This window comes from Penicillium pulvis, assembly GCF_028828015.1.
Source record: "Penicillium pulvis strain IBT 33274 chromosome Unknown contig_12_segment0_segment0, whole genome shotgun sequence".
Classification (NCBI taxonomy): domain Eukaryota; kingdom Fungi; phylum Ascomycota; class Eurotiomycetes; order Eurotiales; family Aspergillaceae; genus Penicillium; species Penicillium pulvis.
In genome coordinates, this window is record NW_026643072.1 from 566,833 (window position 1) to 579,995 (window position 13,163).

At 48.6% G+C, this 13,163-nt stretch overlaps 6 protein-coding genes across 6 annotated transcripts; 4 read left to right on the plus strand and 2 right to left on the minus strand.

The window, feature by feature from the left end:
* Positions 1-364: 364 nt before the first annotated feature.
* N7503_001438 (fungal specific transcription factor domain-containing protein) lies at positions 365-2,466 on the plus strand (the record flags this gene model as incomplete). Its single annotated transcript, XM_057060985.1, has 6 exons — positions 365-528; positions 619-1,102; positions 1,154-1,542; positions 1,604-2,122; positions 2,177-2,399; positions 2,452-2,466. 6 exons carry the CDS (start codon positions 365-367, stop codon positions 2,464-2,466), a joined length of 1,794 nt encoding a protein of 597 aa, XP_056924947.1.
* A 421-nt stretch (positions 2,467-2,887) lies between these two features.
* On the minus strand, positions 2,888-3,965 carry N7503_001439 (uncharacterized protein; the record flags this gene model as incomplete). The annotated part of the gene is made up of 2 exons (XM_057060986.1): positions 2,888-3,584; positions 3,652-3,965. The coding sequence occupies 2 exons, from the start codon at positions 3,963-3,965 to the stop codon at positions 2,888-2,890; spliced, it is 1,011 nt and encodes a 336-aa protein (XP_056924948.1).
* Positions 3,966-4,471: 506 nt separating this feature from the next.
* On the plus strand, positions 4,472-6,250 carry N7503_001440 (uncharacterized protein; the record flags this gene model as incomplete). Its single annotated transcript, XM_057060987.1, has 1 exon — positions 4,472-6,250. One exon carries the CDS (start codon positions 4,472-4,474, stop codon positions 6,248-6,250), a length of 1,779 nt encoding a protein of 592 aa, XP_056924949.1.
* A 934-nt stretch (positions 6,251-7,184) lies between these two features.
* Positions 7,185-8,514, plus strand: N7503_001441 (FAD-dependent oxidoreductase; the record flags this gene model as incomplete). Its single annotated transcript, XM_057060988.1, has 2 exons — positions 7,185-8,129; positions 8,185-8,514. The coding sequence occupies 2 exons, from the start codon at positions 7,185-7,187 to the stop codon at positions 8,512-8,514; spliced, it is 1,275 nt and encodes a 424-aa protein (XP_056924950.1).
* Positions 8,515-8,653: 139 nt separating this feature from the next.
* On the plus strand, positions 8,654-10,443 carry N7503_001442 (uncharacterized protein; the record flags this gene model as incomplete). The annotated part of the gene is made up of 5 exons (XM_057060989.1): positions 8,654-8,820; positions 8,903-9,178; positions 9,242-9,417; positions 9,470-9,822; positions 9,874-10,443. The coding sequence occupies 5 exons, from the start codon at positions 8,654-8,656 to the stop codon at positions 10,441-10,443; spliced, it is 1,542 nt and encodes a 513-aa protein (XP_056924951.1).
* Positions 10,444-10,630: 187 nt separating this feature from the next.
* Positions 10,631-13,038, minus strand: N7503_001443 (Cys6 transcription factor domain-containing protein; the record flags this gene model as incomplete). The annotated part of the gene is made up of 6 exons (XM_057060990.1): positions 10,631-11,510; positions 11,574-11,635; positions 11,696-11,782; positions 11,846-11,899; positions 11,956-12,887; positions 12,939-13,038. 6 exons carry the CDS (start codon positions 13,036-13,038, stop codon positions 10,631-10,633), a joined length of 2,115 nt encoding a protein of 704 aa, XP_056924952.1.
* Between the last annotated feature and the right edge of the window lie 125 nt (positions 13,039-13,163).

The window sequence follows — 13,163 nt, forward strand, 5'->3', positions numbered from 1 at the left end:
AAATATATATTGTTCGCATGATATTCGAGATCGTCACCATTCGTGAAACTGAGACCCTCTACCCCGGATATCGCTAGCTGGGGCTTGCTAAAGGTTGAGCAAGCGACTTGATTGTGGGTTAACTTACCGATATCTCGCGCGAGCTCGCGCGAGGTTGCGCCAGTCCAGACCAACGCTAAGCATACCTACTATAGTTGACAATGTGAGGACTCTGATTGGCTGAAAAAAAGTTAGTTTTGGCTCAACGAGGAAGTGTGGGGAAGCTCCGAGAACCTAAAATATGCGGGGAAAGACATGGGGGCGACATGGTGGGGAAGCCGGGATTGATTTCGGACCTCAACATTCTCTCACCCTTTTGGCCGCAATGGCTGATCCACGCACTAGTCAGCGCATACCGCAGCGATGCACGGAATGCGCGAGGAGACGCGTCCGCTGCAACAAGAAAGTTCCTTGTGGAGAATGCATTATCAAGAATCGAGCCCATTTATGCACGCGAGAGGTTGTGCGTGTCCGGGGAAAGCTCACTGTGTATGTCCCCTGTTTCCTCCCCCCTTATCTCTGATTGGGCGATTGTCTTTCACGTGGATCCCCACTGATAACATTGGTCTGTCTAAACAGGGCCACGCCCGTGGAAGCAAACAATGGAGATATCATTCAAGAGAATTCCAAGCTGAGGGAACGGGTTGCTGAGCTGGAACTAGCTCTTGTGATGAGCCTGCAAGATCGGGCTGGTCTTCAAGCGCGTCCAACGTCTGGATTGCCATCTTCAACCTTTAGCTCTGAGAATATTACCGCATTCGAAGAAGTTGGAGCGATTCTAGATGACTGGAATCTAGGCATTGTACAGCGCAGTCGACGTTCAGATGACAGTTTCAACACTGGGGCGTCGCAGCCATTGGATACCCTACGATCGTTACCAAATCGGGTGGACAGCAATGTGATCTTGCAATTTTCCTTGAAAATGCTTGGATGGATTCATTGTGCCGTCCGTGCAGACCAATTCATTACAGACCACGATATCTTACAAGATGCCATAGCAGAAGGTGATCTACAAGGTCTTCACGATCATGGGTGGATGGCAATCTACTTCAGTTTACTCACGGTGAGTTTGTTCATTCTTCCTATCATGTTTCTCTGATACTTATGGTAACAGGTGGGTCTATTTTTTATGGACGACGAAGAATTTTCGTCTCTCGGCTTTCATGATGCACAAGATCAACCATTAGATCGTTTGCAGATCTGCCACACATGGTATGACTCGGCAATCAGGCAATTAGAACTGTCGAATGCCATGGCCAGGCCTCAGCTATACCTCGTCCAAGTTGCTGCCATCCTCACCCTCTGCAACTCCCACTTTGGCGAAAATTTTAGAGAAAGTAATCTTACCAGTCAGGCGATAAATACTGCAAGAGAGCTGAATATGCACCGTCTCGGAACCGAATCATCATTTCCCTCTCGTCTTAGGCGAATGCCTGAGTGGGATAGCCGAGCGAAAAGAGAACTGGGAAGGCGCTTATGGTGGACCCTGGTTATCTGTGACTGGTAAGATACGCTGTTCATTCATTTGGACGCATCTTTCACGATGTTAATCTACGGTCGATAGGCTTGCTGCCCTACGAGGGATGAACCCCAACATTCCCTCCGATAGTTTTGACTGCACCGTATCGATTGGGCAGTTTGACAACAACGTCATCTTGAATGGAATCTCATCTTCGGATGGAGACTCTATGTTTTCTCCACTATCACATCACATCGAGCTGGCAAAGGTGTCACAGCAAGTTTACGAATACCTCCAAATTCGCAAAAAGTCACCAACTGTGCTATGCGAGTTCTTGAGAAAGCTTAAAAAGTTGGAATCGGATTTTGTGCGAAAATTCGAAAGTGTTTCGAATAGCTTCGCTGCTGGGAGTAACAACTCAATACGAGAGCCACTTTGGGTCTCTGGCCAGAGATCCCATTATTTATGCACCCTGAACTACCTCCGCCTCAGTCTATCCCGGATATTATTGCAACCCAGTATCTCAGATCTACCAGTGTGGTCAGAGATTCGCTCTCAAGCTATCAGTGCAGCTTTGAAAACTGTCCAAATGAGCGAGATCCCACACGTGTACCGATTAATGTGGTATGCATGACCACTTGAAATCCGTGAGACTGTAAAGCTAAAAACCCGTCCTAGGATATTTGGCTCGGCTACCATCGCTGCCGGCGTGTTCCTTTGTCTAGACATCCTTGTCTCCGATCAACGCCAAGATCCAGCCCTGGTCCAAGAGCGCAGACAGGCTGTTGAGCTATGTATTTCCACTCTGCTTCCTTATGCACACAAGACAAATATTTGCAAGGAAGGTCCAAGAGCACTCCGATGGCTGCTCGAACTGGAAGCTGCTCAACATGATGGACATGTAAGAAGGCAGGACATTATGCAAACAATCATTTCTTCTGCTCAAGCTTCAGAAAGCCATGTGGTAGAGACTACTATAAGCCACCATCAGTCTTTGTTTTGGCCAGTGCTGGGTAATGGAGATAGCTATCACCCACATGGTCAAAACTTACTTTCCCCAGGAATGTCAGAGATGTTACCAGGGGCACTCCAAGGGTATGAACAATCGGACTTTGACTGGATTATGGATACTATTATGTTCCCTACAGGCCCGGAATAGATAATTTAATGGATTGACTGTACCTTGCCAAGGTACCAGGGAATTCAAATTTGGCACAAAAGTAGCCGTAGGTGATGGTACTGAGGATCTGGATGTTCTGAGCTCTTAATATTCGTCATATTCATGATTCAAGAGAGATGAAGGTGTAAAATTGGAACAACACATTCAATACAGATGGTATACAGACAAGAAGGTTATAACAGGTACAATTGTGAGCAACGAAAGAATATTCAGACCTCCTGGTAAGATTTGACACCGGCAAGACGCAGAATCTGGTCCGTGACAATCGGCTTTTCCAGTGGCTCATCCCTTTCCATAGGATCAATCTCCCCATTAATCTTTGCCTTCCCATGTCCCCAAATATTGCAATGGGGCCAGTGAGTCGTGGCTTCGTATCGCTTGAATAGCTCGGCCTTGTAAGCAATATCCTCCGGTGCTGCCAGTGCCGCCGGTGTAAAGCAAATATAAAGAACACTGCGGATGACGTCGGATTCGATTTTTGCAACATGATGGATGGTACGAGAATCCCAAAGAATCATGTCACCTGGGTCTGCGTTCACCTTGATCTGGTGGCATCCCTTGGACTTGAACCATGCAATGTCCTCTGGTTGGAACATGTAGAAATCGTAGTGCTTTGCCTCGACGGCCGTGCGATCGCGGGCTTTGAATGTGGCAAAATATTCCTCGAAAAGAGCAGATGAGCCGGGCATGAGAAGGAGTCCGCCATCCTTCGGTCCGGCTGGGGCCAAGTTCAGGAGGCCTTGAACACAAGCAAGGCCTTTGCGCTCTGGGGCCTGGTCGACGTGCGGCCATGGGCGAAAGTCATCGTCTTTCCGATCGGGAAGTGTCACGTTGAAGGTGTCGAAGGAAACCGTAAGTTCGTTGGTGCCCCAGAGCTCTTCGAATGGTTTGATAACGTTCGGCTCTCTATTCTCAATCAATTAGCCTGGCTGTAACACGATGCTTGTGAAACGTAGAAAAGTATGAGCCTTACGTTCTAGCATCCCACATGAACTTCTCGTGGGCGGCACAGTATCCAAGATACATGTTCTTGAAGCTCTGAGGAAGGTTGTCCTTGGTCCATGTCTCGGGATTCTTGAGGTCGAAGTCATTGTCAAAAGACTCCAGCCAGCTCAGCGCCTTCTCGTAGTAGTAGTTTGTGGCTTTGTCGGCAGAGACGGCATTCTTAAAGACGTAGTAGCCCTGCTTGAAGAAGTCGTCCCGCCAATCGCCATATTGAATTCGAGAGTTCGATTCAAGCGATGGCTTCAGGGTTGTGGATCTCGTCTCAGTAATTGTAGCAGACATAATTGCAGTTTAATCTATAAGCTCTGTAGTGTGAATTGTAGTGTAGGCTTTGAAAGTTGTGATGGTCTTGACTCTTAAGGCTCGCGATTTCGATTAAATCTCTCCCGCGCCCCTCGATCCTCGCACGAGCTCGCGCCAGCGTAAAACAGCCGCAGATTCCCGAATTGAGAATACTGTGAGGACATCTCGCGCGAGTTCGCGCGAGTGGGAGAGCGCTAGCATCAAGTTGGCGGTTTGGGTCTGTTCGGCTCCCCACAAAACCCCCACCAATCTCTATGGATCCAACGAAGTATTGGATTCGCGCATACTCGCGCGATAGCTCATGCCCCTCGTACACGCGGGGAAGCTATAGCTTGTGGGGGGTAATTGAAAAATTGTTGATGTAGAAATTCTTTAAGAAAGTCGAACGGTCTTTAAGAACCGACTGAAAACAATAATCTCGCGTTCTTGCTCCAATTGTCTCACTCTCCTCTTCCTATCCCTATTCCACTCCTTCCCTCTACACTATGCCTCCCCCCGTTCAGCTAGGCGTGGTCCCAATCAGCAAGCCCACCGAAGGCAAGAACAATTACCAGGGTTTCAACCCTCGTACTGAAGTCCTTCCTGCCGGGTGGAATGGCTACAACTCACGGCCACTCCCTTGCGACATTATCGCGCAGCATGATTTCGGCATCAAAGTTCGCGACGGATGCACTCTGTATTGCGACATCTATCGTCCGGCCAACGTTGGCCCCAACGAAAAAGTCCCCGCTATTATCGCCTGGAGTCCGTTCGGTAAAAAGTTCAACGGCCTTTCAATGTTGAAGATGCTCCCTTGGGGCGTGGGTATTCCGGATGGAACAATGAGTGGACTGGAGCGCTTTGAAGGTCCAGACCCTGCGGAGTACTGCCCCCAGGGCTTTGCTATTGTCAATGTCGATGCTCGTGGATCGGGGAATTCCGATGGCTCTGTTGTCATTATGGGTACACAAGAAGCTGAGGATGGATACGATGTGATCGAAGAAATTGCAAAGCTGGATTGGTGCTCAGACAATGTTGGACTGGCGGGTAATTCCCATCTTGGAATTGTCCAATGGTTCATTGCTTCTCTGAGACCTCCTTCCCTCAAGGCCATTGCCCCTTGGGAGGCTGCAGGCGACCTTTACCGAGAGCAGTTTGTTCGAGGAGGTGTCTGGGACAGTGGACTCTTCGACTTCATCACACAACACATCATCCAAGGCAGCAATGGTCTCGAGAGTTTCGCCGAGATGTATCGACGGAGCGACTTACAAAACGACTACTGGAAAGATAAGCGAGCGAATATCAAGAACATCAACATCCCGACCTACGTTGTCGCTTCATACTCGACTTTCGTTCATACGATGGGCTCGATCCGAGGATGGTTGGATGTTGACACAAAGGACAAGTGGTTGCGATGGGATCCCTACCAGGAGTGGTTTGATCTTTGGACCGTGAAGGAGTCCCGCGATGAACTTGCTGCATTTTTTGGAAAGTTCCTGCGGGGAGATGACAATGGCTTTGAGAAGGTACCTCGGATGCGAATGACCATTCTTCAATTCGGAGATAAGGACCCTATCTATCCTATTGTTGAAGAAGATTATCCTATTCCGCGGACAAAGTACACCGATTTCTTTATTCAGCAGGAAGGTTCCCTGTCTTTGACACCTCCCACCGGTTCTGGGACAATTTCCTACAACTCTGAACTCAAAGGTCAAACCTTTGACATCGCCAAGTTCAAGCACACATTCACGGAGAAGACAACACTTGCCGGCATGCCCAAGGCCGTGCTCTACATGAGTACTGAAGACTCAGACGACATGGACATCTACGTTCTCCTTCGCAAGTTGGACAAGAACGGCAAACCCCTTCTCAACCTGAACATCCCATGGGAGAACGCCCCCATCAACTCCTTTGACGAGCTGGATCCTAAGGATCACCACAATCTGCTTTTCTACTTTGGACCATTCGGTGTTCTGAAGGCCTCCCACCGCCACATTGACGAAAGCCAAAGTATGCACTCCCAATATCCCTTCCATACTCATGACCGGGTGGAAAAAGTACAGAAGGGTGAAGTTGTGGAGCTCCAAATTGGCCTTTGGGCCATGGGAATTGCGTATGAGGAGGGAGAGAGCATTAGCTTGGAGGTTTCAGGACAATATCCTCTGTTCAAAGATTACACTGAGGAGGTGAAGCCAAACCCTCGAGGATATAAGGGCAACGTTGGCACTCACACAATCCATTATGGTGGAGAGTACAGGAGCCGCATTATTTTGCCCGTTGTTTAGATACAGTCTATATATACACTTTAGCCAACGTCTCGTCTTCAATTGTTTTTACATAGGTGCTGAAATATACTTTTTCTAATGTTGCCTGTTGTTTATGTGTATGTGACTAAGCATTTCTCATGCCCACGGTAATGAGACTTTAATAGTGCACTAGTGGACTCCCAGTCGGGGCCATCCAAATTCGAACTAACCCGGCCAGTTATAAGTTCAAAATTGCAAGTCTTTAAAACTGCCATTTTACTGGTCTCAAAACTTGGCCTGCAAACTTGGCATTCATCAGCTTGCATGTAATCTATGCCGCCTGGTGGATATCGGGACTTTCAAGGGTGGTCCACAATGTACGTATATTAACCCCGAACCTTGGAAGTATCCTTCAATTTTGCCCAGCAAATTCTTCACAGACTTGCTTATTCCAGTGTTCCATTCGCTCATGATAACCTTGGAATTCCGTTCTCGTAAATACGAGGACGTTTCCTATGGGCGCAAAAATGTGTTGGTGCCCGAATATATATTCTGATGGTCCTGCAGAGAAAATATGTACCATTTATCCAGACAGGTTTGTACATAGTCACATAATGCGGGTAGCTACTTCAAACCAACAGTAGTATCTACCATCAGAATGTCAATCTTTTAGGTGATACAGTATATAAGTTTCGGACGGAAGAAGGGGTGGGGGCGGACTGACGCGGTTTCGACTCTTTGGCCTGATAATTGGGGCATCCAGTGACGGGGACAAAGTACTAATGGCCGCGGCATTCCCCACATTCTCGGGATGCCCACTTTGTGGTCGGCCGCTTCACGATCGAGCAAGGGACACCTATGTGACCAACCGGGGCTTCCGCGCCGATGTGAATTAAATAGAGTCTCTATGTTTCTTTTCTCGCTCGCGAATATTATAATTTCCCGATACTTCCTCCAATAATTGATTCGCAAAATGGCTAAAGAGCAACTTCCCGTTCTTGTGGTGGGAGCTGGTCCTGTAGGATGTTTCATCGCCTATCGGCTTGGGAAGGCAGGGATCCCAGTCCAGATCTTTGAGAAAGAGTCCGCCCTCCCGTATACACCAAGAGCTGTTGGCTACTATGGCGCAACACAGGTCGTGTTCCAAGAAACTGGACTGTACGATCTCGTTCGGGCGGAAGGATTCATGACTGCTGGATTATGCTGGCGCACACTTCCTATCGATGACGGCAAGGGAGGCAAGCGCTTGGGCGATCTACTCGCTGCGCAACCACTTAGCGACCCCAGTGATCCTGTTAAAGCCTGCCCGTCTGGCCTGCTCAACCTTCGCCAATCTGAGCTGACAAAGCTGGTTCTGGAGGAGGCGCTGAAGACCGGCAACGTGAAGATTCAATTCAACAGCGAGCTATCCAGCATCCAACAAGGAGACGACAAAGTCACCATCGATTTCGAAAACAAAGATCTCCCGGCTGTCACGGGTTCCTACATTGTTGGCGCCGACGGTGGCAGATCGAAAACTCGCAAACTCATCGGAACGCCTTGCCTCGGACACACCTGGCCTGAGAGACTCATTTCCACAGATGTTATCCTCGGAAACTATGTTGATCCAGTTTGGCACACTTGCTACATTATTGGCACGAAAAACTATACCATCATGACTCCTCTGACCGACCCAATTGTTGGCGAAAAGAGCCTGTGGAGGTGTACCGTTGCTGTTCCCCCAGAGGATGAAAGATCCGATGAGGAGTTGCTCCAAGAGGAGGTCATTCAGGGTTTCTACGAAAAAGTGGTCTCTGGTCCACGACCACTTCCAGCTGAGATCAAGGCAAAGGCAGTCTATCGCATTCACCAACGCTTGGTCCCGACTATGCGCAAAGGTCGATGTGTACTGGCCGGAGACGCGGCGCACATGAACAACGTGAGTAGATCCTTTCCCCTGCGCGTAACAAATAATTGATCCTAATATCTTGCAGCCATATGGCGCCATGGGTTTGAACACTGGTCTTTTGGATGGCGATGCTCTCGCAGAGGCCCTGATCATGATTCTTAACGAAGGCCGATCAGACAAGATTCTCACAAGCTACTCGGACGCCCGCAGGAAGGTCTTCCGATACTTCGTTGACCCTACTACGACAGCCAATAAACTCCGTCTTCACCTAGCAAGCGAAACTGCGGCAGAGGATGATGACTATTTGAGAGCTTTGCAGAACCCGACCGCAGAGGAGATGGAAAAGGGAGCTAAGCCATACTTTGAGACTTGGAGGACCAACATGAGAGCCGTAGCCAAGGATGCTGGTCTATGATTTGAAGCGATTCAAGCTAGGAATCGAGAGTGGAGATCCCGAATGATCGGTCCTCCCCACATCCCACACTTAAATACTTAACTCAAGCATACCCATATGTAGCAAGTAGTTCTGGATTTCAATCTTCAACTTTATTACGATGGCTACGATTCAACACCCTCTTCTAGGCCACATTGAAGGCAACAAGAAAAATGGCCTGGTGGAATTTCTAGGCATTCAGTACGCGACTCTCGCACACCAATTCGCTCCGCCCGTTCCCGTCGACCGGAAAGACTCCGATGAATCAATCAACGCTACATCATATGGGTAAGTCATGTTATTGTTGTTTCAAACTGCAGTAGTCCAATCATCTATGGTAATTTCAACGTTCTCTAACATTTCTCTCTAGGCCAAGTGTGGGAGGTGTCGATGGATGCGACTCGGAGTTCGGCCTGATCCAACACAAACTTCCCCGCACGCACTTCGCCAAGTCTGCCACGCAGGGATTGAATCTCAATATCACGCTGCCCAGTGTAGATGACTCTTCCAAGAGCCTGCCAGTTCTAGTCTTCCTCCATGGTGGCGGCTTCGGCGCTGGATCATCCTCATGGCCGCAGAATCAGCTTGCCAATCTGGTATCCATTTCCAGTGAATTGGGGCTTCCTGTGGTTGGAGTTAGTATCAAGTAAGTCGCAGTCAGCTGCCAATTTGATCAATGATACCGACCGTTGAAAACTAATGAATGCAGCTATCGGATTGGCCCAGCGGGGTTTTTGACATCCCAAGAGCTGCGCGACGCTGGGTTTACCCCCAACAACGGTCTTCGTGACCAGCGTGTCGCGCTGCAGTGGATCAAAGCTCACATCAAGGGTTTTGGCGGTGACTCGGAAAACATCACACTTGTTGGACACAGCGCAGGAGGTGGTAAGTATCTTTGAACTTCCCCAGAGCGACAGAATTATGCTAACAGTCGAAGTCTCTGCCTCTTTGCATCTTGCCAGTGAAGAGCCACTGTTCAAACGTGTAGCCTGTCTAAGTGGTCAATTCCTGGCTGTGAAGCCTCTCCCAGATCCGGTTCATGAACATTTCTATGCCGAGTCTGTTCGAATTCTCGGCTTAGATAACCTATCACCTAGTGAACGGGTGTCTCGTATACAAGGATTGAATGCAGATGAGGTGGCAAAAATCTCAGCGTTCCCATCTCGTCCGATTGTTGACGGGGATATATGCCTTGAGATGCCTTCAGTGAAGGCTGTCGCCGGTGGAATCCCAACCACGCTAAATCAAGGGTGGTGTCAGGACTTGTTTATCGGGGACTGTCAATTCGATGTGAGTACATACCTTGCTTAGCCTCCGACAAGCCACTGACAATTGAATTAGGGATCTATTATGGCAGGTGCCTTGGACCACCGAAAATCAGGCATCGGCAAAGCATTCGGCGAGCACTTGGAGAAGGAAGTCAAGGACATTCCTGGCTTGGCGGGTAAAATCCTCTCGGCTTACACCATCAACAGCGGGAATAATGATGACCATTCGTTGCACGGGGTTCTTCGTCTGTTGAATGATGTATTTTTCTATATCCCAACTGTCTACCTGGCCCAATCATGGAAGGATGGAGCCGCCTATGTCTATCGATTCAATTCACGGAACCCATGGGAAGGACGTTGGCAAGGCGAGGCTTCGCATATAACCGACCTGACTATGCTTTTGCACAATTTTGATGAGTTCTTGACTGAAGAACAAAAAGAAGCCGGCCGTGATTATACCCGAGACTTGCTGACATTTGTTTCCGGCAAGAAACCTTGGCAGGCGTTCGATAGACATGAAGCATTCGAAAGAGAGTATGGTACTCTTTCGGGCGGTCGCAGGAAGTTCATTTGGGATATCGTGGAGGAGATTGAGCCCGACCGGCTCGCGTTTGTGCTGGAACAGTTCATTGCAAGAGGATGATCATGCTTGGGCCATCTAAAGTTCTCATTTGCCGCTAATATATTACAATGATATATTGCAAAGACATATCGATGAAGTGGAAGCAATGAAGACAAGGCAGTATCGACCGAGCGAGTTTGGGTGACTTGATACAAGGTTATAGAAGGAGAGAACCAATAGAACGAACCATTTGTTATACATAACATGATTAGCCCGGTACATTTCCAACCAGTGACTGCAGGGTAGGAATAAACTTTTTCGCGATTTGCACCGGCGATGCCGAAAGAACATCGATAGCTATATTCAACGAGGCGGCCGCACCGTTCTCGGATATTTGGGATCTCGGATCTTCAAAATCGGGAGATAAAGAATGCCATTCTGCATACCATAGGGTTAAGGCTGAGAAGTAAACACAGTAGCTGAAATGAGGACCTTCTGCAACCGATATAGAATTGGAAATGTCCTGCCTTAAGCTGACAGCCAATTCGATGATTTGTTTTGCGTGCCATAGCGCATTCAGTTGATCAATTTTGGATGGAAAGATATCGGTTGATGACAGCGTGCCAGAACCCATCGATGAGGTGGTCGCAGGCGAAGGCTTCGGCTCACCGCAATATCGGCGTGCTAAATTTTGGATCTTACTCACACTCACATGAAGGTTGAGAGACACCATATGGAATAGCATCAAAGTTGGTATAGGCGTTTGGCCTCTGGTGATAGTGAACCATTTGTGAAGAGCCGACTCGAGGACCTCTCTGCGGCGAGAGTAGTCAAAGGTTGGTTGGTCATTTTGAACTGTAGTCTTTATCGCAGCCCAAGGTAAAAGTAGCGATAAACAGCATAAGCTCCACATATCATATATCTCGGCGGGGTTAAAAATATCTTCAGGTGGTGGCATTGTCGGGTTGGTTGACATTATCCACCGCAGTTGCGCCATAAGACCTCCATCACTTGGGCCCGCTTGTCCATTCGCCGATATAGAGATACTAGACCCTGCAGAGACACCCGGAGGCGGCACACCGAAGGTGGCAGAACCATGGAGAATGGTCACTCGATAGCATTCCAGAATACATATACCTTCGATCGTCCTGTCAAGCAACAACATTTGTGAGCTTCCTTAGGGTCTAGACATTGACAACAGACAGCCTTACGTTTTGCGCTCTGCTTCCCGCTCGGAATTTGAAGGTGACCATAACTTGAAAGTACTGATAATCTGCCAGAAGGGTTAATGTCTTAAGCTTGGTGAAATAGAGGGATAAATTTGGATGCAAACCTGGACCATTTCCCAGTGATAAACCTCAGCAATTTCGTGGAACCTATCGTCGCCACTCAAATATCCGAACAACTCGAGGAGCATGTACTGAAGTCCAATCAATCAGCAAGTCTCCAATACTATCTACATGCGATGATTGTTCTAGCTTACCGTCTGTAGAGTTCCCAGCTGGTCATCATTAGGCGAAGTAATTCTGTGGTGTACCTGGGAAGAGAATCAGCTTGAGGTCCTTGAGTAATGGGAACAGATGGTGTTCATACTTTTGAAAGGAGTAAAATACGTGCGTGGTTATAAAGCGACTTTGCAATCTTTATAGAACCTGGCGTCGTACAATATAATGCCCCGACGGATGCCATTGACGTCCAGAGTTCTACGGGGGTAGAGTCGGTAACTGCGAAGCCATCAAAGCACCGGAAAGTTGTGGCCATATAGACTCGGAAGAGGTTGAGAAATACGTTTATCACCAGTGGATCGTACTGCACTTTCTGCTTCCTGCCTAAGCGATGCAACCAGCTTTCATGATCTGCCCTGGCTGCTGGAGAAGCAGGTCGCGAGAGGTCTGTTGGAGATGCATAAGCCTGAAGGCGAGCATATGCACCCTTTACACGGGACGACTGTGGCTCCGGTGGCCTTTCGGATACAGGAGGGGTGGGTAAAAGGTCCAGCGAGGGAAATGGCGGTATTTGATCCAGGATATTGAAGTCAAAATATGATGCAGTTTGCGTAAAGTCAAAGTCCAGTAATCCTGGAGTAAAATCTTCCGCAAAGCCGACATCTTGGAACGGCAAGTTGACGGATGGGGTTGAAAGCAGAGCCCCTTGTGAGCTACCGCCACTGTCTTGATGCCAAGCCGGATTGCTTGAAGGTCCTTGGAGATCAAGAAAATTCGCATGAGGGATTGAATCTTGAACAGAGTTTATTTGGGATGAGGCATGGGTAGTTTGGTTACCCAAAGTGCGTAGAAACGTGCAATTGATACCCTCCTGAAGACAGCGCTCGCAGGAATGCTCGGCCGGGTTGCATTTCACTTTGCGGCTATGGCAGCTGTCGCAAGCGCCTTGTCCTTTCCTCTTGTCAATCGCCAGGAGAGAAGTTTGTTCAGGATGCTGGGACCTTAAATGACGTTGATAGACATCCCGTCTGCCATACTTTCTTTTGCACACCTCGCAGGTGAATGGTTTTGTCTTGGTGTCTGACTAGGTTAGCGCCAGCCCATCAACCTAGCGACCGGGTGATCACTTACGCGAATGAATATGCCGCTCTCTATGCTCCTGCCGCATAAATGTGCGATCGCAATAGGGACATCCTAGCTGTGATGGTCCAGACTCGCGCCTGGGTTTCATCGGTGCGAATGGTTGCAGGTAGTGGTTGAGTGTGCGTGGTTTTTCGTGTGGGGTTCCCCGCAATTTCAACGATTTGTGGCGCACCGCACAGGGAACTCCCAACACGCGTGAAACTTCACTCATGC